General features: G+C 46.6%; 1 protein-coding gene across 1 annotated transcript in view; it reads right to left on the bottom strand.

Annotated features, from left to right (window-relative positions):
- The window catches only part of LOC142776358 (uncharacterized), a 67,123-nt gene that overhangs the window by 10,881 nt on the left and 31,733 nt on the right, over nucleotides 1-24,509 (bottom strand). Inside the window, exons 5-6 of the mRNA XM_075879877.1 lie at nucleotides 10,556-10,710; nucleotides 59-8,558 (exon numbers count right to left, since the gene is read on the bottom strand). Of these exons, the coding sequence (XP_075735992.1) occupies nucleotides 10,613-10,710 (98 nt within the window). The 3' untranslated portion in view covers nucleotides 59-8,558; nucleotides 10,556-10,612. The remainder of the gene's footprint in view (nucleotides 1-58; nucleotides 8,559-10,555; nucleotides 10,711-24,509) is intronic.

Here is a 24,509-nt window from a genome sequence, read left to right as displayed (position 1 = left end):
CGCTGAGTGTGAAAAGCACGCGCTTTTCATGAACGGAGACTGCAATGATTGCAGTTACCTTTGTGCACCCGGTGACTACACCAGAAACGTTCCACGTAAAGCCTGAGGCCAGTTAAGGTGTACGATCTTCCCCTTCTGCCACCGCGAGATAAGAGCACGCGAGAAGCAGCTCACCTTCTCTAAGCCGGGCAAACAACGCGTAGGAGATTTAGAGCGGGCGCCGCTACTTGTACAGCGACGTGCGCTTATTGCGCCATCTTTTATGTAATGCCGAAAACAAAGCAGTGGTAAGTGATAGATATAAATAGCTTACCGTTTGAACGCTAGAGAACGTTCTCCGGGGTGACGCATTGCTTTCACGACGCAGAGGTCCCACATTTGATATCGCGTGCCGGGGTGTTTTTTTTTTCGGGATTTTTTTTTCCGTCTTGCGATTTTACATAAATAAATACGTATACATTTACGGTGCATGACATTGACGCCGACGCCGGCGGCAAAATCTATCCCAAGGTGTTCATATAATTGCTATTGCAATAAAAAATAATAAAGGTAAGCAATGTCACTCGAAGAGAGCAGGGGAACCATTTCAGCTCAGCATCGTTCTACGCACAGCCGCAGAGACTGCTACGTGCGCATAGTTCCATCGCATTCCCCGACACTGGCAAGGCTGCTACCAAGGTCACGTAGCTGGCGGTGAAAGCCGCTTCCGCCGACCGAGCCAACGGAGGCTGTCGGCTGTACAAGTTTGTGGGCATGTCGAAGGCCATGGCAGGAGCAGACGCTTTGCCGCCAGCACCTCAACTCAATAGGAATTGCCAGAGGCGACAGCGTAGGCCCCAGGATGAAGCGCAGGAGCTTCGCCATAAACGTCCAGGGAGACCGTCATCGATGAGTAAATCGGCTGGCCTCACGGTGACTCTGTAAACACAAGGTGTATGTACAGTGAGCGTCGAATGTGTATTGATAATGAGACTCAAAATAAAGCTCAGTATTCCAGGTACGTCGGCTTGCAGCCTTGAATTAGACAGATTATTATTATTATTATTATTATTATTATTATTATTATTATTATTATTATTATTATTATTATTATTATTATTATTATTATTATTATTATTATTATTACTGCCGTGCAAAGCCCATCAGAGCTACGCAAGGGTACTTAACCATCCGTACTCCTCGCCGACCGACACATCTTTGAGTTGCGAAGCTTCCTTCTCATGAGTGCGCACTTTCTTACGACGCCCCCTAACTTTCTGAACACGATCGGGAGTGGATTTTGCGCGCGATGTTTCTGTCGGTGCCCGTGGCTTGGTCTCCTTCCTCTGCCTCGGTCTTTTTATTGCGAAGCCGCCGTCACACACCGTGTATGTATACATTTCAATATATATGAAAACTCAAGAAAGAAAACAATCCGCCAGAACTCAGATGCCAGCTATTCGCGATGCACCAACACGCGCTTGTCTCCCACGCGTACTTTGCCCCGTTCAAGGGGGCGGGGAGGTTAGGTGCTTGTGTGGCGCGCTTATCCTGCGGTGGGGATAATCGTGTGCCTAGTTCTTTCACCGATACGATTGAGTTAGTTGCCTGGGCCACAAAGGTGGCCTAGCTCACTGGGAAGGCGCCGTTTGCGGAAAGAGTTTGCTTTTCAAACACAGCGAAGTAACAACTAGGACACTCGTTTTTTCGCTCTTATATCTGTACCTGTGATTACGTTTCGTGCGTCGTTTTTATTTAAACAGTGCAATTAGCGTCAAGCTGTAAACGTTGTTAGTTCGACTTCGTCCTGCGTGTGTTGTTATCGTGCCTCATTTGTGCGTGAGTAGCGCGCTGCGCGTTTCGTTCTGCTAGCCGTTCTCAGCGACATGATAAGTTGTTGCAATCGCATTGATTGGTAAGCCTTTCTGGCAAAACTATGAATTTCTTCAGCATTTTTTTGCCTGTACATGTTACAGATTTCCTTTCTCTTGTCCCCTCCTTTCTATTCTCCTCACGCTAATTTCCCTGTCCTATCCGCTTGTGGCACTCTACTACACAAGGCTATTAGGTGTTCTGCTAACGATCTTGGATAGCGGAGAAGTCGGGACACTCGCCTTCGGGTAGACGATACGCGGGTTCAAATAACAACTTGTGAAGAGTTTTTGCCAGCGAAAACTTCAATTTTTCTTCCTATCCTTCTTCGTTAGTCTCTTTCTTGCTAGTACCGTCACATATCAGGGTCATTGCTGGCCACGTCGTAGCTGTGAGTAGCAGGTTACCCAAACCTTGTACCGCATAACAGTCTACGATGAAGGCAGTGGCAGTATCGACACTTTACGGCCGGCTTCAACGGCTTCGCTGTTCAAAAACACACAAAAACATGTACTGCACAGTTCGAACGAATAGAGGATTGAATCATTGGCAGAAGTTTTCTAAGACCTCGTCATCTCTAAACTTTGACGCCAACAGCACGAACGAAATAAAAACAAACGCCTGAATTCCGACCTATAACGGAAACATAAGAGGCTGACTGCAACATCAGATGAACGAAATACGGTGGTTACGAAGCGTGCCTTTTTTACGTGTTTATTGCCAATCGGCAAGAATGTAAATTATAGTGGGTATGGCCAGTGAGTTCCACTAATAAATCATTAAGATCAGTGGACAACACCAAGTTATCCAGTGTGCTGGCATAATACTCTAGAGCTCTTCGCGTTAGATGAGGTCTAGATGAAGTAGATTATCCCGAAAATTCATTACTCACACAACTGGCATCGGTAGCTTCAGTAAAAACACTGAAAAAATAAATAAAAGATGACCAGCTTACTCGGTTTGCTGAGCGTAGCTAGTGGCCTAACATGCACTTTATTTTTCAATCCACAGGCAACCAAGTAATATAAGCAAAGAATAATAAACAGCACGTGCTGTGATATCTGGAAAGGCTTCCGCGCATGTGAGCAAGATGAATGACGTCTCGCAACTCTCTGTTTGCCTTTCAATGCAGCTTAAAATTTACGCCTGATACCCAATTTTTTTACCGAAAGAAGAAAATGCCGCTTCAGAACGACAACCTGTACAAGAGCTTAAAAACTACGCATGCCTAGCCCAAGTTTTTTTTTAAGCACTTTAGATATTTGTGTTTCTTCTAGACACTAGCCAAGCCAGAATGTGGGGCTTGGCAGACAGGATATTCAAACACACACCCCTAAAATATATACTCAGCTGTTTAACCTAGAGATTGGGCGCTGGGTTATTAAAAATATCTGGGGTCTAGCGCTCCAAAACTACGATATGATTATGAGAGACGATGTAGCGGAAGAATCCGGAACTTTGAACGATCTGGGTTCCACCTAAATCTACTTTAACGGGCATCAAGCATTCTCATTTCAAGAAGATACGGCCACTGGAGCCGGGATTCGATCACGCGACTTGCGGCAAAGCAGTCGAGGGCCCTGGATTGTTCTGAAAAACTGCTCCTAGATCTGACGTCAGTGAGCGTTGCTTAGAAATCACATGACAGGGCTGCGCCTTTAACTTCACTGAGTTCATCGGCTAGCAACGCGTTGTAGGAAGTAAGGAATGAAGGGAGAAGGCGAGATGAAAAGTGGAAAGATGCGGGTGGATATGCAGGAACACCTGAAATCTAGGCGAAACTTCTCATCAGCTCGGGCTATTTCCGTGTTTCGGTGACACATCTTTTGAATGAGCAAACAGCACGAAAAAGTCGAATCCCTCAGAGCACTGCATTTCATTGGTTACGACGAAACCCGGAGTTATCTCAAGAATGGTCCAGAAAGTTAGGCGTGTTTTCAAACCAGAAGCATCTTCTTTTATTTGCTTCTCGTTCCACTGAGTGTCGAAGTGCACCAGTGTAATTAAAGAGTGAGAAAGCTTTTGTGACTATATTTTTAGAAGCATGGGGCGTTTGAATTTATTTTAGAGCTCTCAGTGCCTGCAATAGGTTGGTTTTGAACAATCGGCGTGGTTAGATAGATATAGATATGTGGGGTTTAACGTCCCAAAACCACCATATGATTATGAGAGACGCCGTAGTGGAGGGCTCCGGAAATTTCGACCACCTGGGGTTCTTTAACGTGCGCCCAAATCTGAGCACACGGGCCTACACCATTTCCGCCACCATCGGAAATGCAGCCGCCACAGCCGGGTTTCGAGCCCGTGACCTGCGGGTTAGCAGCCGAGTACCTTAGCCACTAGACCACCACGGCGGGGCAATCGGCGTGGTTGCCTCGGAAATAGTTCCGGCTGAGCGTCTTACAACAACGCCGCCGCAGCTAAGCCCAAAGCCACGAGTTAATCACCTTGGCCGGCCTGTCCAATCTAGCGTGCTGCTCGGACTCTGTGCGCCCTCTTCGTAGTCTTCATCGCCTGCGAGCACTCGAGCACGTGCGCCCGGCTAATTTGCTATTTGGCCGAACAGTATACTTGGTTAGCAAGCACAGGACGTGCTTACATTGCTAATGAAGCAATGCAAGTTGTACCGGGCTAACCAAAGCATGTCAGTTAAGTAGATAACTGAGCGATACTAACTAACGCGACGTTAATTGTGAGCACGGTATGTAAATCAAAGGTAATTAGCCTTTACTAATATGATCATGATTATTATCATGCTAATCATGATTAAGTTCATAGCTTCATACTCATGAAGACCTTGTCAATTGTGGCCGAGATATTTGCCTTTTATTTGAAACCTCATTAATGAACACAAAACATTTCAGTGTAATGGTGAATAAAGCTTAGTAAATAGTGTAATAAAAATTAAAATGGAGCTGATGCTGTCATAACTTTGAAGCAGACCAAGCGGATGAGTGGACGACCAAGATAATAAGATGGAAGATGCTAGGTTATCACAAGCTCCTCTATGGCTCCAGCCATCCGCATGTTGTGTGACCTGGCCAAGTTATTTATATGCAAAGAAGCAGCTGCTTAGCGTTAACTGTCTCAAAAGTTTGACAGTCAGAATGACACCATGAGACTCACGATTTGAACTGGGGTTTTCTCAGAATCGGCAAAATTTCATTAGACCTGAAGCGTCAATCAGCTTGATTGACAGACGTCTGCGGCGAAGACCTACTACGCCTACCACAATTGCTCTCTCTGAAAAGCACTACTCACGTGGAGGGATACGATAAATCTGTCAGCTTTATCGCGCAGACTATGCACACAGATACGCCGAAATAAAAGCGATACCATCACCTGGCTACAACGTCTCGCATTCAATTTCGCCGCATTCACGATGTATCCACTGACAGCCGCCTTGCCGCCATGATGCGAGCGCCCCTGGTGATCATCTGTCGCTATATTTACCTGCCATATTTGATAGCAGCGACAAAAGCAGTGCGAGAGTACTGCGTGTGCACCCTTGCTGCCTTCGAGAGTGGAAATTTTTATGCTGCAGGTGGTACGTAAAAAACTGCGCGAAAGAGGGCAAACACCCACGAGCACACTTGTGGTAGGCGCATGTTGAGTTGACGAAAAGATAGCCCGACAATCACGCTGATGTGTCTGCAGTGTTGAAATGTAAACCTAATGGCTGCGCTGACGTGCTCCCACGCGCTGTTTCTTTGATAACAGTCTCGAACCTCCTACGTATGTCAGCAACGCCTGGCGCATTTGTGCATTCACATTGATGAACATTGCTATCGCGCGCTCTACCCTGTTATAAAGCTATGCCAGCCGTAAAACGAGCTAAAAGAAAGCTCGTCTGCCCTAGAAGCTCGACTCCTTGTGCATAGCACCCAAGGAGGCAACCATCGTAACCGCGCGGCAATCCAGGCATGCAAGCCAAAGAAGCCTTTGTGGCAACTATACGATTGCATTGCTATAAGCGAGAGAACGAGAAAAAAAAACAAATGAACGGTCAGGAAACAAATTATCCAGACAACGAAAGAGATGCAAATAAACACAGACAAAGAAAAAGAAACAGGACACTAAAGCATTAGGTTGGAGAAAAAAGAGAGGGTCACAATGAGAAACTGAGAAATGGAGAGACAACACTTTTTTCAGAGCTTCGAGACTTTAGGCACGACATGCTGACGTTCACGTTGAAGCAATTGGTAATATTGCGCATCTACTTGACACTGGCCTAGCCAGGATGGTGGGCTTGGCAGAGAGCATATTCAGACCCCTACCCCTGAAATTTACAGCGAGCTGTTTAGGTTGGACGTTGGGCGCTGGTTTTATATTAATATCTCGGGTGTAACGTCCCAAAACCATATGATTATGAGAGATGCTGTAGTGGAGGGCTCCGGAAACTTTGACTATCTGAGTTGCGCCTAAGTCCAAGTACACAGACATGGAGCAATTTCGCTTCCATGGAAAAAGTGGCCACTGTAGCCTGGATCCGATCCCGCGCCCTGAACAACAGCAGCCGATGGCACAAGATTCCGCGCAGAAACTACTATATTGGACCTCATTGCGTGTTGCCTGGCAAGCACTTGGCAGGGTGGCGCCAATAACTTCAGTGAGTTCACAGGCTAGCAACGCACCGAAGGAAAGAATGAATGAAGAGAGGAGAGGAGGAAACAAAAGTGGATAGCTCCGAAGGTCAGAACCACGAAGCAATCGAGGACTGCTAGCCAAACAAGCCTTTATGGGAAGCACACCATTGCGTTGCTATGAGCGAAAAAATGACAAAAAAAAACAGGGAGCAATAAAGAAAAAGAAAGAAAGAGATGGATATAAAGAGAGGGAGAAGCAAACGGGATAATATAGCAAGGAGGATGTAAAGAGACGTGAAGATCAGAATGAGAGAACTGAGGAATGAAGAGAGTTAAGCAAACAAATACCGCGTACACTACAAAACAGCAAGGGAGCGAGATAGGGAAGGCAGAAATGGTGGTGTGAGGTCGAGGAGCAAAGAATAGAGGAAGAGAAGGCCCTGATTTCTGCTTTTTCTGCAGCCTGGGCACCAGTTGCGCGTAGGAGCCCTAGATTCTTTTCGAATTTGCATGTGTGTATATACACGCACACGTAGACACTCACGCAAGAGCATATAATATGTATGGTTGAACCCGACCTCCACAGGAGTGCAGTATTGCCAACCAATCTTTAGAAATTATACCACGTCATGGCCCAAATTACCATCCTCTATCCGACACAAACTTTACTACCATGCATTTTGCCCTACGCCTATAATAGATGCAGTAGACAATAAAAACATGCTGACTACATTTCATACACTGGATCACACGCACGTGTTCTGGCGCTGAAGTCGGTAGCTCTTTTGAAAGTTGGGTCGAAAAATATTTCGAAGAGTCAGCAAAAACACGAAAGGCGGACGACGAAAACACACAGCCTTTCGATAATTGCAGAGGAAAGGATTCACTCGCACTTTAAAAAAAACTAGGGCACTCGTCTCTAAGCATAATGCAGGCACTGTGATATGTCATCAAAAACCAATCATCGAAACGTCAAGATGGCCGTAAAGGTGAAATAATAGCACTGATGTAAAGAAAATGGGCTCTGTGGCACCACAAAAAGGATAAAGACGAAATAAGCAATACAACACTTCCCGATCACTCAAAAGTATGCGCTTTGCTGTTTGAAGCGACTGCTGGTTGTTTTAGTCGAATAGTTATACAGCGATATTCAGTGAAGATGAGAAATGCACATGCGCCGTGATGGTGAGGACTTGGCTGAGCATGTTTATCTGAATGCTCCGACATCCAACTGGGTGCATGTTTTCTCACTAGCCTACATGAACCTTTGAAATATGGCGACAGCATTGTAAAGGTTGAAAGGTCTGCGATGAATGCACATAAACTATGAGTGGGGGATTTATCGCGAAAAACAGGCAGGTAGCAAAAAAAACCAGGCACACAACTTTTATTATGCGCTTAGGCAAAGAAACTTGGGCTGTGAATTTAAGCCTTCTTGATAGAGTATGGATGTTAATTCGTCCCGACAATACTATGCCATATCAAAACAACAATGATAGTAAGAGTATTGTATTAGTATATTAGTAACTATGACGAGAAGAAGAAAAAAGAAGAAAATAACAACAAAAAATGAACTCTTCTGCTTATTGTAGTGTTGGTCCCCACCTCGTCACAAAGGGACGTCACTTCAAGGAGCCCGCTGCAGGTGCAGGGAAGCCAAAGACGCTTAGACTGACCGTGGGTGGGTCACTCCAGGCGTTTAAACATTTACATTCTCTTTAAAAATCTGAAGCAAAGTATCATAACCACACGTTCGAAGACGGACGTAAAAAGCGCCACAGGTGTAGCACTTCAAATAATGGGCACGAAAGTTGCAGTTAGACTTGTCCGTAGTATGAACAGTGGTCCACAATATTTTTTTCATATTTATTAACACTCCTTTTACTTATATATAGCCTGCTTCCATAAATACAAAATACGCATTGTATATCATCGCTTCATGTCAACTTTAAGTGGACCTCAGGCGATGTCCTGAGTAGTGCAGAAGGCACCGAACTACCGCAGGGCAATAACACCGACGCAATGAATCCGACCAATATCCTGGCTGCCTTGGATCCCGTGATGACGAAGCACTGCAGATCCGGCCACTGTCTTTCGGCTGACAAGGTAGTCTTGGATGGCCTGCAGTTATGAACATCACAAGTTTCAGTCCCGTGGCCCATAGAATTGATAGTCGATGCAATGACATCAACTGAGGAGGATGCTATTAAGATGGCCAGTACCCGCATGTGCTCCGTTCTGCAGAGAAAAGGTGTGCCTGAAGACATTAAAGAAGAGCCAGCCTTAGAAGCGCCACAGGTGTCGCACTTTCAATTATTGGGCACGAAATTTACAGTTGGACTCGACTGTAATTTGAACACTGGTCTACAAAAATTTGTTTATTTACCATGATTTATATTCCTCTTTCCTATGCATAACCTGAATTCCTAAATATAAAATCCGTGTGACATATGTCACTTCATGCAAACTTTAAATTGTTCACACTCTTTCACCTCAGGATTAAACGCCAATGTATATTATTTTAAAAGTCAAATATAACGCTAAATTTAGTAACGACTCGTTGCATCTTTGGTAATGTAACCATAACGAGTTACTTTTGCATATAAAGAATGTCTAACGAGAACAAGTTCCTTAATGGGGAAAAAACTAGGAATGAGCTTTCGTTACTGTTTTGGAGGAACGTGTACAAGGCCGTTTATGATGACACGAAGGCAAAAAGCAGCTCAATTTCTTCTCTACCGACTGCATTTATCACCTCACACGTCCAATGATTGACGTTCTATATTTCGCGTCTGCCCTATGCTGGTGACATTTCCTGTTGTATTCCATAAAAGTAAGATACCACAAATAGTACGAATAATAATATACAAAGCACAAATGAGGAAGATTGATTGGAAGTCATGCATGCCATTGGTGCATGACTTCAATGCCATTATTATCATGTTTGCGCCTTGCATTGTGTTTGTCATTCATTCAAATGACCTAATACCAAATATTATATCAGTGAACCTAGCGAAACGGCTGTGAACGCACGATGAGCCTAGCATGTAACCATGTTTTACATGACACGCATGTCATGATTATTATGTTAAGTCATTTCGTTGACCTTCGTCGTCTATACACGTCACGTAATACCGAATTTGGTATATGTGAGGGTAGCAATACGGCCGCGATCGCACTATGAGCGTAGCATGTAGACATGTTTTACATGACACGCCTGTTAAGATGATCAAGTTTGGACATGTAATTTAACTTGGTCGCTCATTGACGTCACATAATACTAACTTTTGTATAAATGAAGCTAGCGAAACGGCCTCGAGCGCACAATGAGCATGACGTGAATGCATGGTCAGGGCTTGCCTTCTATAATCATCATGCAGTCATGTGTTACCCTAACAGCTTTTTTAATATGCCATGTTATAGAAACTACCGCTAGAGCAGCAATACCAAGACATGTAAATAAGGACATCCACATCATTATTTCCATGTTATAACCAGCCAGTTATACTGGTCATACAAACATTATATGCCATATCAATTTTGGTATAGATCTAATTGAAAATACTAGGAGAGCCAAGAGTCATAGGTAGGTAGGTAGGTACGTAGGTAGGTATGTAGGTAGGTGGGTTCGTAGGTAGGTAAGTAGGTAGGTAGGTAGGTAGGCAGGTAGGTAGTCAGGCAGGAAGGCAGGCGGGAAACGGAGAGGTATGTAGGCAGGCAGGTAGTAGGTAGGTCAAGGTAGGATAGTAGTTTTATATGACGTAAGGCTAGCAAATCACTCTTCCGGATCCAATCCCGCGCAACTCGACAAAACACCGGTATAGGCAAAATGTGGAACTGTTTTTTGTGATGTCTGTCATCTGAACATAAAATAAGCAATGAGAGCAAAGAATGTATACGAGCTATCTGCTTATGTATGCTAAGAAGGGATGTCAACTGCGTAGACACCATGTGCACTAGCTCTCACAATTGTGCCCTTATGATTAAGGTTCACAGTTGCTACTTGAGCAATACAAATCTTTGGACCTCACACACAAAATGCCCGCGATGGTAAAATTCCTGTGAAAGTGCCCATATATTTGTTATCCCATTAAAACACAGAAAACTTCGGCATACACCTGCTCAGACTGAAGGATGTCCGGGCTGATGCCGCCTCCCGGTGGCTGCGCCAGGAGCTAGTCCCAGCCCTCGGCCATCTCGGCATCACAAGGCCCGTCCTCAACCTCGCCATGGTCGAGTCGCAAACGCTTGCTGCTCGATTCATCCTGGCTCGCTGGAAATCAAACCACTTCTCAAAACACTGCAGTGAGCAGGTGCGCAAACGTTGGCCGGCATATGTCAAGGTGCGCTTGTAAATTATCGGTAAGAAGACGCAACCACCACACAATAGGTGTACAAGTAAAGATTACAGTAGGGTGCGTTCTCAAACAGAAACGTCTCGATTGGATTCGAGAACAGTAGTGTCAATTAGAAGTGACATTCAGAAAGCAAACCCTGCTAAGAGTGGGAGTTAAAATTTTAAATACGGTGCATTCCTTTTGTTTATAACCTGAAGAGACCAGGAAAATATGTTCTGTTTAAAGGGCCACTCACCAATCCTCATCCCAAATTTTAGTTAGACAGCCGAAGTTGTTGGGTGTCTGATGAGGAACATTTTCCACAAAAATTTTTCATCGGTTCATCACGAGCGGAGAACACGGGTTCATTGAAGAGGCGCGAAACGAGGATGAGAGGAGGCGAGCTCGGAACCCTTGCTGCTCCTCCGTGTAGCCTTCGCAAACCTAATATCGTCTCCACCCCCTCAGGCATACGACCAAATGGTCACATGCGCATGACGTGCCCAAATAAGTCCAACCCCCGAGCACGCGAGCGGTGTTGCTTTTTACCCAGCGTTATTTTGTGGTCTTCTGCTTGTTTCTGCGGAATGGTTTGGAAACGCTGGCTTAGACGCGGTGCTATAGATGAGCACAATGAGTGCGCGAACGCGTAGGTGCGTTACACGCCTGTCTGCTCGATTCACTGACCACAGAACCGCGGGGACATGAACGCATGCGAAACGCCGGCACATTAGCCCCGCATCTCACTGCAATCAACGGAGAAAAAATGCGAAAAAAAGAACGCTCACATTTACTTTTCGCGTTTCATTATTTATCTACAGCTTTAATTATCTCTTGAAGCCATAAATTACATAAACTACGTATTCCGTGTGAAGTAATTTTCGCCATGTCACGTGCCACTGTTTGCAACGTCACAGCAGAGCCGTCTACGTAGAGGACCAACGTCACTGCATTGCCGTGTACGTAAGTCATTCATACGCCCATGTCATGTCCTCATTCTTTGGGCTCGTGCTGGCTGAAGGGAGCAACGTTCATCTTAGAGTTTGACCTATTTCCACAACGCGTAGCGTTGCAAATTTTGGCAGACATGATCATGAACGCCTCGTCTACGCATTGCGCTTGTCAGCTAAAAATTTTCAAACACGTTGAGTGGCCCTTTAACAGGAGCTTCATTTACTCCTGGGCAAATGCCTGCGTCTCGTAGGATCAGATGGCCTGCCTTCGTCAACGAACACATCGGTATATACAGCTGAAGGCCGTTAAATTTTATTGTGCTGCTCATATCACTCTGGTTTTGACGAACATGTCCCCGCACAATCAAGAGGAAATATCGGAGCTTCCAATAATTACAAAACTCACTACAAAATTTTGTTAAATCAAATATTGTGCAATTTACTATAAGTAATTAATAAATTCTTTTGAAGTCAGCCACTTTATGAAAGGCCTGCTCTGCAGACAACAAAACAGTGCACCTTGAAGCCGCGTCTCCTTCTCCATGCGGGTAAGGAGCACCTGCTCCTGTATGACTTTGCGCAACAGAGAGCGAACCTCCTGCCGCGTCCGAAAAACAGCAAGGCCAGGGGTGAGTGGCTGCCTTCCTAGATCCTCTGAACAATCATTACTCCCAAATAAGGTACAGTCTAACCAGATTACATATCGAACTATTTGTAACATGACAATGCTTTACAATGATTTCCTAGGTAATTTTATTGCCGCTACATTGAAGAAACAAAAGCAGAACACAAGATATATCCAACATGAGGCACTGTGATACGGCCTAAGATGTTGGTTTCACCACAAAGGAAGTTCAATTTTTCGCACAAAAAAGGGACTTACGTGCATTTTAGGGACCAAACAGTGCGATTATAAGGGTGTACACAGAGGAAGCAGAAACAATCACTAGCCACTGCATGCTTCCTTCCATCATTCCTTCTCATCACAACCATTGTGCAAGGTGGCCGTTCGCTCCTCTGCTTCCCTTGTTGACAAAATGGCTTCCATAAAATGTAAGAACTTCGCTGTAGGCAAAGCTTACACTAATCAAACAGATGTATATGGAGGAAAGAAGTCTGGCGTGACCACAGCGTACAGCATCAGAAGAAGCAGTGCCGCAAAGTCAACAGGCACACAGAGCTTTTCACCAAAAATAATGTTTTAATTAAAAAGCTTAATGCAATTATATGATATATTGAGCTGATTTTAGTTTTTTAGCAAGTTTGTTATATCCAGGTTGCCCCGCTGCGATGGTCTAGTGGCTAAGGTACTCGGCTTTGGGTCGGCTGCATTTCCGATGGAGACGAAAATGTTGTAGGCCAGTGTGTTCAGATTCGGGTGCACGTTAAAGAACCCCAGGTGGTTGAAATTGCCGGAGCACTACACTACGGCGTCTCTCATAATCATATGGTAATTTTGGGACGTTAAACTCTACATATCAATCAATCAATCAATAAATTAATAAATCAATGATATATACAAGTAGGACTACACTGCATATTTTCGGCGAGCAGAGATTCGTTATAAACTACATAAAAGGTGGATATCTGTGAATAAGCCTAACATTGACACTGCGAAGTACGCTGGTTTACTCTAAATTAAAATAAAATATAAATACACTTTTCCTACAGTTACTCTGAAAAGGAAAGAAAACTAACAAAAAGAACAATAGCAGAAGTAGTAAAAATAAAGAGTAATATTGACCCGAGACTGCGTGTGAACGACAACGATGATGTGGGGATTTAGCAGACACCATGTAGTGGGCCTCTGGCTTGACTCAACAACAAAGAAGACAATCTTGCGGCTTAGCTGTTGAAAACACGCTGCTTTCGCTGCCTCAAGGCGTACTTGTGCTTTGTTCGCGTTGTACTGCGACACTGGTGGAGGTGCTGGCCCGCGACACGACCTGATGCTCCACACTCCCACGGGGAGCCGTTCATCCAGTCCAGAAGCACTTGTCGACACTCCCGTGCATCGCTTCAGTCGTCGCTTGCGAAGCCTCCCTCCAGAGTTCACCCCCTCACAGGAGCACTCTACAAGGCAGCGCTCACATCTACCAATGGCAACCGCCAGTCCACAACAGTTACTACGAGACAGTAGTCCACCAACCCCATCTCAGGTAACTTTTTTTTCACCGCTGGTGCCTGATCGCTTTGGTGGTGGAGCACATGAAGACGTCGAAGACTGGCTTGATCACTATGAACGTGTCGCCAACACCAACCAGTGGTCTCTTGAACAAAGGCTTTCCCGCGCCTATTTCTATCTCGACGACAGTGCTCGTACATGGTACGTGAACAGAGAAGGCAGTTTGTCAACATGGAGTGACTTTAAAAGAGGGATGATTGACACATTTGCCGATGTTGACCGGTGCGAACGTGCGCAACATATGCTCGAGCTACGGGTTCAGAAACCCAATGAAACGGTCGCAATGTTCGCTGAGGACATGGCCCGTCTCTTCCGTAAAGCTGACCCGCACATGACCGACGACAAAAAGTTACGCTACCTCATGCGTGGCGTTAAAGAGCAATTGTTCGCCGGACTTTTGCGGAACCCGCCAAGCACCATGACAGACTTCATCAAAGAAGCTACGGCTATCGAGCGGGCGCTTCACCTACGATGCCGACAATACGATCGCTTGTCCAGCAGCACCCACATTCAACTCGCCGCTACGACATCTGATAATCACAGCTCGTTACGCGATTTAATACGAGAGATTGTTCGCGAAGAGCTGCTGAAGCTGCGGACTCTGGTCATGGAACCACCCACGGCGTCTGTCGCTGAAGTCGTCCGCGAAGAAATACGCCAAGCGTTTTCGGCAGCTGATCCTACTCACGATCAGCGACCCATGAGCTACCCAGCCGCGCTTCGCCGCCCACCGCCCGTTCCGCCGTCGTACCGCCAGCCATCGACAGCCGTTCCTTGGTCGCCACCGCAAGAACAGACACCGCGGCGCCCTTCCGTCGTGCCACCCTACGAAATGCTGCCGTACGAAGAGCCGTCTCCCAACGAGACACAGCATTTACAACATTATGAGCCGTTGCGGCGTCCACAGCTTCGTAAAACCGACGTCTGGCGCACCGTGGATAGACGTCCACTTTGTTTTACCTGCGGAAGTGTCGGCCAAATTTCTTGTCATTGCTGGCACCGCGTCGACACGTTTCGACCTCTTCGGCAATGGTCTGACGATCGACGCCCCAACGACGACTACCCACCACGCCGGGACGCTGATTCTCAACGACCTTCCTTGTCTCGGTTCCATTTTGACAACCGCCGTGCCAACAATGATGACAGTGAGCCTAATTACCAGCCAGGTTTGGGACGTCGACCACGTTTTCCGTCTCCGGCATATTCGCCTTCGTCGCGCCACGGCTCTACAGCCGACGCCAGCGGAAGGAGGTCACGAAGTCCACGCCGGGGAAACTGAAGGCGGCGACCTCCGGGGGTGAGGTTGCAGGCCGCCAAGGCGACGAAAAAAGGCCCCCGTTACTCTTACCACAGGACGCCGTAAAGCCGACTAGTTGTAACGTTGACGAAACTGTGACCACAAATCTTACCGTTTTTGTAGACGGACAGCAAGTAACAGCCTTAGTTGACACCGGTGCCGACTTTTCTATCATAAGTGAAAACCTTGCCGTGCGCCTAAAGAAAGTGAAGACTACGTGGACGGGACCTCACCTGAGGACAGCAGGCGGCCAGCTGTTGATGCCTGTCGGAAGGTGTACAGCGAGACTCGGCATCGGTGGCTCTTCTTTCGTGGCGACGTTTGTCATCCTCACCTCATGTTGCAAAGACCTGATCATAGGGATGGACTTCTTAAGAAAATATGGTGCCGTCATCAACATCCCGGACCGTTCAATTACGTTCTGCAACAGCCCTGGTTTGGTTGACTGTTCAGACGCAATACGTAACACTTTACGTATAATTGATGATGATGTGGTCGTCCCGCCACGGTCATGCACTCTTGTTTCGGTGGAAGGGCACGAAGCGTTTGATGGCGAAGGCATTGCCGACCAAATTGGCTCGCTGCTATTTAGCCATGGCATTTCGGTCGCACGAGGTATCGTCCGTCTCACTGGTGGGCGCACGAATTTACTTTTGACCAACTTCAGTACTGAGCGCCGGCACCTTCCGAAGGGCACAGCTATCGCTTCTTACTACAATATCGTAGACATGCGAGGCAGTTTATGTTTATCGGTATTAGACGAAGTGCCTAATCAAGAACCAGAACCCGTTCTCGATGTTAGTCCCACTCTGTCAGAGGATGACCGACAGAGACTTCTTCAGCTACTAGCCGAATTCCACGACTGCTTTTCATCGACCTCACGAGTTGGTCGAATACCTTTGACAAAGAATCGAATAATCACCGAGGACACGGCGAGACCTATTCACCAGAACCCTTATCGGGTAGCTTTAAAGGAACGCGAAGCCATACAACAATAAGTCGCGAAAATGCTTGAAGATGATGTAATTCAACCGTCACAGAGCCCCTGGGCATCGCCTGTAGTGCTAGTAAAGAAAAAGGACGGCACGCTGCGTTTTTGCGTGGACTACAGGAAGCTGAATCGGGTGACCAAAAAAGATGTGTACCCGCTCCCACGTATTGATGACTCCCTTGACAGACTTCGGCACGCTCGCTACTTTTCTTCCATGGACTTGAGGAGTGGATACTGGCAGATCGCGGTAGACCCAAGAGATCGAGAGAAAACCGCTTTTGTGACGCCAGATGGTTTATACGAATTTAAAGTCTTGCCTTTCGGTTTGTGCTCCGCGCCCGCGACATTTTAAAGGCTTATGGACACGGTACTTTCGGGATTGAAGTGGAAGACGTGCCTAGTCTATCTGGACGACGTTGTAGTATTTTCAACAACTTTTGACGAGCATCTACAAAGGCTGGAAGTTGTTTTACGTGCCATACGGTCTGCGGGCCTAACATTGAAACCGGAAAAGTGTCATTTCTGTTTCCACGAACTTCAGTTTCTCGGTCACGTCGTCAGTAACGCAGGCATCCGACCCGATCCTGGAAAAATTGCCGCTGTCGCACGGTTCCCAGTACCCTCCAATAAGAAGGCTGTCAGACGCTTCCTTGGCCTTTGTGCCTATTATCGCCGATTTATCGCAGACTTTGCCCGCATCGCATTGCCACTAACTCGTCTCACAAGAGACGACGTTGCCTTTGAGTGAAACGAAGAACAGGAGGCTGCTTTTAATGACCTGCGTCAACGTCTTCAAACGCCCCCAGTGCTTGCCCACTTCGATGAAGAAGCCCCGACGATGCTTCACACAGACGCGAGCAATGTTGGTCTGGGAGCTGTGCTTGTGCAGCAGCAAGAGGGCACAGAAAAGGTAATCGCTTACGCAAGCAGAACGTTAACACGTGCCGAGGCTAATTACTCTACAACTGAGAAGGAATGTCTCGCCGTGGTATGGGCGGTTTTAAAATTTCGCCCGTACTTATATGGCCGCCCCTTCAAAGTAATTAGCGACAACCACTCATTGTGCTGGTTAACAAGTCTAAAAGACCCTGCCGGGCGATTAGCGCGTTGGAGTCTCAGGCTGCAAGAATTCGATATTGTAGTCGTACACAAGTCAGGCAAGCGACATATGGACGCCGACTGTCTGTCCCGTTCACCCATCGAGTCGGCAACCCTACCTGAAGAGGAGGAAATGGCATTTCTCGGTGTCCTCGACACGACCGCCATTGCGCAGCAACAACGTGACGACGCTGAGTTGCTTGGCCTAATTAACTACTTGGATGGCAGATCTCAAAAGGCGGCAAGAGTTTTCGCAAGAGTGTTGTCATCATTTTGTTTACGGGACGGAGTACTCTACAAAAGAAACTTTTCGCCGACGGGATCCGCCTATCTGCTCGTCATCCCAGCAACCCTTCGTACCGAAGTACTCAAACCATGCCACAACGAGGTGGGCTCTGGCCATTTGGGTTACACGAGAACGTTGGCCAGAATACAGCAAAAGTGTTACTGGCCGAGACTAACCACAGCCGTGAAGCACCACGTTCGTAGCTGTCTCGACTGCCAGCGACGCAAGTCACCACCGACTAAACCAGCTGGCCTCCTGCAACCCGTACAGGTCCCAACACCTCCATTCTACCAGATCGGCATGGACATTTTGGGCCCACTGCCTACTTCTACTGCAGGGAACCGCTGGGTTATCGTCGCGACGGATTATCTGACCCGTTATGCGGAGACAAAGGCTATACAGCGAGGCACAGCAGCAGAGGTGGCAAGATTTTTCATCGAGAACATTGTACTGAGGCCTGGTGCACCAACCGTCGTGATCACAGACCGAGGAGCCGCATTTATGGCAGCTCTTTTGGATCACGTCCTCGTGCTGAGTGGAACAGCGCATCGTAAGACCACCGCCTACCACACACAAACGAATGGGCTGACAGAGCGTCTAAACAAAACCATTGAAGACATGCTTTCGATGTACGTAGACGTTGAACACAAAAATTGGGATGAAATCTTGCCGTACATAACGTTTGCGTACAATACGGCAAAGCAAGAAACGACGCGCCTGACCCCGTTCAGCCTCGTTCATGGACGAGAAGTACGAACTATGTTAGATGCGATGCTACCGCACGAAGGTGACGACATCAACCCATACGCCAACACGTTTACGGAACGCGCGGAAGAAGATAGGCAACTTGCACGTTTACGGATTCGCCAGCAACAACAGCACGATGCAGGCCGCTACAGTGCTCACCGCAGAACAGTCGTCTATCAAACTGGCGACAAAGTATTGGTTTGGACACCCGTACGGAAACGAGGACTTTCCGAAAAGCTTTTAGGAAGATACTTTGGGCCTTACCGAGTACTGCGACAACTGAGTGAGGTTACTTACGAAGTTGTTCCCGACAGTTCGTGTAGTACCAATCGTCGCCAGCCCCATCCTGAACTCGTTCAGGTAGTGCGCATGAAGCCCTACATCAGCGAGTGATTGCGTGAGACTTTTCTTTAAAAAAAACTGCATTATTGACTTCGCGTCGGGTCGATGCTCTTTGAGAGGGAGGCAAATGACCCGAGACTGCGTGTGAACGACAACGATAATGTGGGGATTTAGCAGACACCATGTAGTGGGCCTCTGGCTTGACTCAACAACAAAGGAGAAAATCTTGCGGCTTAGCTGTTGAAAACACGCTGCTTTCGCTGCCTCAAGGCGTACTTGTGCTTTGTTCGCGTTGTACTGCGACAATATGACTCAATTTGTCTTACGTACTCCTAAAAATACCGAGCATGTACTCCCGCATGGTCGGAGACTACAATTACAAATAGCTGTCGAGGAGCCTCAGTGTAGAATGCGCATCTGTGCTGCTAATGAATGCTTCATTGAATGCGCATGCATTTACTGTCTTTGCTGAACCATAGGGAGCCTTCGTGTGAAATTACATATGTTATCACAATGTGGAATGGTGATATAAACCTTACCACTACTTGTAACAATTGATAACACAACCCTGAGGCACCTAAGTATATATATGTAAATGCTCTTAGAATTTTGGTTTCTAGGAATTGTCGCTGCAGAATTCTGCTGTGAAAAGCACAGACTTCCACAAGGCGTATTCACTTAAAAGAACTCAAATGCTACAATGTTGACTAGTGCTATCCGAATAGGCTGGCCAGAATAGCTTCTACTGCAAGGCTTTTATTACAGCGAAAGAAATCACAACAAGGTTGGCGTATGCCTTGTTTTCTGCTGCCACCGCCACCGACTATCGCGCAAAATAACAAAAAAAAACTTGGTGAAAAAAAACTCCAAAGATACAATGGGATTCAAACCCGAGTTTCCTGTGCACCAACCAAGTATTTTAACACTGAGTTATGCAGGTACTTCAAACTCTGTTTCAAACAGACCCTAGGCAGGCTTCATGTAAGGAAAGGAGTCGCAATATTGTGTGTATTATCGCGCTATAGAACAACAAAGGGACAGCCAGACGATCACAATGTAAATTCGTATTGAGTTGGCTGTTGAATTGTACAACCCATTACGATAGCGCTAGGTTGTATTCTTCATCGTCGTCAGCCACATGATAAAATGTTACGCAAAATAATTTGCAAGTATGTAACGGGTAGTGCGCTTCTTCTAACAATGACAAAGCATAGCATAGAGAATGTTTTCCTACTACACAAAAATTTTGATTTATGGCGTAGTGGGTATCCTACAGGTCTGCTTCTAGTAATTACCCAGACTGTTAAGAAAATCCTCTGAAAGGTCACTCTTCACCCAGCACACGCAGCACGCAAGATGCAGCTCAGTTACAACTTTTGCTGTGGCTTTCGCTGGGTCATTCTTTTTCGTCCCTTTAAATAAATACACACTGAAGATTTGCATGCTTTGCAATCGGTTTTCCAGAATTTATCTATCAGCAATAAATAACACTGACAGAAAAAATTTGTGTTTCTTTGTCGCAAAGGGGAGCTTACAACCCTCTATTCACGGCTGCAAACCTCGTTTGCACAGGTGCACGACGGTTGTAGACAAGCTTGTAGACAATTTACAATGTCCCAGCAATGCTGTTAGAGTCTAAATGGGCTCCGCATGATGGTCAATCGCGCACGTGATCTTGAAGATTGACTTTAAACAAGTTCTAGGTTATATTTTCCCTCGATAAGTTTTAGATGTTGTGTGTCTTTATATAAATCTATCTCGCTCATTATATCGCCCGTGTCAGCGGTCCTTTAGAAGATTAGGGACAAGAGAAAGAGAGAGAGACTGACTTCATTTCAAGATATCCTGAGGAGGCTGAGAAAGGGTCATTCCGACCCTTAATTCAACATGGAGCCTCCGCCCAGGATGGCGCTGGCAACCGAAGGTTTGTAGCGATCTCCCGGGCCCTCTGGACCGCCTGTACTTGCTGCTTGTATTCGTGGCTCTTGACGGCTTCCTCCCAACTCTCTTGCGTATTCAGTTGTGCTGCGCTTTGGGTAGGGCACAGCCAAAGCATGTGTTCGAAATTGCAGTAGGGATGAGTGCAAAGGGAGCTTGTGGGTGGTGTGTCGGGGTAAACTCTGTGTAAGGTGGATGGTGTTATGTACGCACGTGTTTGCAATCTTGTTAGAGTTAGAGCTTGGGCTTTGTTAAGTTTTGGGTGCGATGCTGGGAAGGCACGTCTTTGTCCCCGGTAATGCGAAGTGATCTCGTTGTATGTGAGGGCTTTGTCCTGGCTGCAGTGATTCTTGTACCGCTCACTCGTCGAGTGGTCATTGTCCGCAGCGCCGTGTGTGAGCTCATACACCAGGCGGTTGAACTCTTCGTTGGGATTGCAGTGGTCGAGTACAGGTAACTGTCCCACGTAGGCTGGGAACTTGGATACGTAGATGTGAGCTTTTTCTTCTTTAATAAGGCTTTCTTTGCTCTCGTACTCTCTTATTGCGTTGAGGGTGACTAACTTGGTTTCTTGGGCGAGTTGGTACGACATGATTCACATAAATAACAGCGACAATAACGAGGGACAAGAAAAGAAGAAAACAGACAGCGGTACTGTCAGACAGCGGTGACTTTTTTAGTCCTTCTAACTACTAGGCCAGCCGCAAACGTTCGCGCCACCGTCTTGTATATTTTGTATATTGTGGAGTAAGCTTAGCAGCTCTGCAAGGCTAGGGCGATCATCATTTCTCCTGCTTCATGGTCATGGATTGTTCGGACAGTTGCCGCGTTCATGAGGTTACCGTCTATACCAACGACCGCTACGACAAACGCCTACCTGCCGTAGTAGCGGGTGACATCTACGAATAGCGCATGCGTGTTGTTTTTCGCCTTGTTTATGAGCGCTCTCGCTCCGTCCTTCCTTCGCCTTTTGTTGTATGTTGGGTAAACGTTGCGGGGGATTGGCTCAACCATAATGTGTTTCCTCACGTCATTACCAAGTTGGGTTTTTATCTCTGGTTGAAAAACTGGGCAAATGCCTGCGTCTCGTGGGATGAGATGGCCTGCCTTCATCAACGACAGACGTGTGATCTGTGCAACTCTCTGAGCCTCAAAAAGTTTTTCGGCTGTGTTGTGCAAACCGAGTTGCTCGAGTTTCTCGTTGCTCGTGTTATTGGGCAAGCCGAGGGCCGTTTTCAGCCCCTTGTGGAGCATAAAGTGACCTTTTCGATTTCAGCCTTTGTAAGTTTCAGAAACGGGAACACGTATGTTACGTGATCTACGAGAAAGGCGTGATACGCCCTCATGATGTTGTCTTCCAGGAGGCCTGCTCTCTTGTTGGCGATTCAAGCAATGCCTCTTGCAAACTCGTTCGTGCTTTTTTCAAGGCGCTTCAGTGCTTCCTTGTTCTGCCCTCCGTGGAACTTAACGTTAGTCTTAGTACCTTAACCATATATACTTGCGGTATGGTTTGGTTGTTTTCAGCTTTGAACAATACTTGCTGCTCCTCTTCGTGCGAATTTTGCCGAGCGTGAAAGAGCATTAGAGCAGATTTAGTGGGGGAGAGTGCGGGTCCAGTTGGCTTAAGAAATCCTTCGGTTGTAGTTCGTGCTTGTTGAAGTATTCCTTCCAAGGCACCATATGAGAGGCCACATGGGAACCATACGGTAATATCATCCGCGTATATGGCATGGTGCACGGATGGCATTTGAGCGAGCTTCTCCACAACCTGTGCATCGCCACATTAAAGATCAATGGAGCGAGCTCTGGCCCTTGTGGGATGCCGATATTTCCAAGTCGTTCGAGTTTGCCGCATTGTTCTCCTATGCGTCTGGCGGCGGTTTGGTTCGCCTGAAAGGCTTTATATAATTGCAGAATTTCTCGCCTAAGGTCATGTGCGAAAGTTCACCCAGTATGAGTTCATGATTATTTGTGTCAAGGGCCTTGGCTAGGTCCAGGGCTAATAAGACTTTGGGCGTGGGGAGGAGCCCGTAACATATGTGTTCTTTTAACATCAACATGGCATCCTGTGTGGACAGTGCCGTGCGGAAGCCAATAATGTTGTGTCGAAAGAGCCCAATGCTCTCAATGTGGTTCGTGATACGGTTGAGTATTGCATGCTCAGCCATTTTTCCAACGCAAGATGTGAGTGATATGGGCCTTAAGTTATCGAAGTTCAGCGGTTCTCCAGCTTTCGGTATGAGCGAAACCTTGGCACTACGCCATTCTTGTGGCACGGTACCCTTTTTCCATGCCTCATTTATCTTCTTAGTAATGATTACAATTGCTTTATCGTCCAATTTCCGTAGAAGTTCATTGTCGACGCCATCTGACCCTGGCGCCGATCTGCCATAGAGTTGCTGCAGAGCGTACCATATTTCAGCTTTGCTGAATGGTTTGCCTAGCTTTTCTTGCGACCGACCTCCACATGAGAGATTTTTGTTTTCCCAGGCTACTGCTTTGCTTTCCAGGGGGAAATATTTTTGGCCTACCGTTTTGAGGAGAGCTTGAGATCCAGCACTATCCTGAGCGTACTTGTGCACCAATCGTTCAATTAGCAGCTGTGTGGCGCTTCAGGTGGGTTTGTCGCTGTTCGCCATAAGGTGTTTGAGCAGCCCCCATTTTCTTCCCCTCCGAATTTAGCCATCTGCTTCGTCACATTTGTTGTTCCGCTGCTGGGCGCAGAGCATTTTGGCGTGAGATTCGATTTCGTGGCTATGATCACGATTTTTGTGCGTGTTTGTTGAACTTGTTTTTACGCCACGCTTTTTTGGGTCATGCTTTTTCTTCAGCAAACTGGCCATGTGAGAGTCCATGGCCCGGATGGATTCATCAGTCATAACTTTTTTGGTGGCCTCATTCACAGCCATATTCAATTCATTTAAGAGAGCTTCATATGATAGTTCTGTACTGCCCTTCTGTTCTCTTATTTTACGGAACTGGCCAAGGTCTGTGATTTTGAACTTGCTTGGCGCTTTCGCCTCGTTCTCAATGGTAATTTCTAGGATAATGTGGTCGCTACCTGGGTACTCGGCGAGGTTATCTCAGGTAGCTCTGACGTTCTTGGTGAAGGTTAAGTAAGGCATTGTGTCCCGCTGTACCAAATCACGTTTTCTTGAATGAAGGGCAAGGTTGTTTATAAGCTGCAAGTCCAGCGAACTCGCACTTTTTGCTAAAGTGGTGCATTTGCTTCCACTTTTTAAGTATTTCACGTGGTGCTCCTGGCGTTAAAATCGCCCTCTACTATGAGAAGATTGTCACCCGCTATTGTTACCGCCGAGATAAGCAGTCTGTTAAAATCTCTTTTCTTATCTGAGGAGGGACTGTAAACAATGAGCACAAAGATGCTTCTTTTAGCTGCCCTGTGTGGTAAGATTTCCACCAGGACCTTTTCCAGGCCTTTTTTGTATACGGGGGCGTCCTTTTTGGCGAACATTATGTCCTTCCGGATGAAGGTAGCCACTGCTCGCGTCTTGTTCTGCTGTAGCAACTTCTCGCGTCTTGGCCTGGCTACCCTGTACCCCTGTGTGCCAATGCTTGTAGCAGTTTTGCTTTCTCCACATTCCTGTAGAAATATTATATGCGGGTTTTTTTACAGGCTAGCAATATTTGTGTTAGTGGTTCTTCGCGTTTCTGAAGTGAGTTACAGTTCTTCTGATAGATCTTAATCTCGTTACGGTCAGCCACCAAGCAGCTTGTAGTTTTTGTGCGTCGCGGCTTGTTACCTCCGCGAGGTTGCTTGCTTTGACTGGTCAAACTTTACCTCTAGAAGTTATGCTCGGCACGCTTGCCGTAACCGCCGGTTTGTCCGCGCTTAGGTTCTGAGGAGCAGCCACCACAGGTGGTTTGGCTACCATCT

Source organism: Rhipicephalus microplus, chromosome X, assembly GCF_043290135.1.
Source record: "Rhipicephalus microplus isolate Deutch F79 chromosome X, USDA_Rmic, whole genome shotgun sequence".
Lineage (NCBI taxonomy): Eukaryota > Metazoa > Arthropoda > Arachnida > Ixodida > Ixodidae > Rhipicephalus > Rhipicephalus microplus.
Note: the sequence above shows the minus strand (reverse complement) of the source record. Positions and strands in the feature narration are given on the sequence as shown.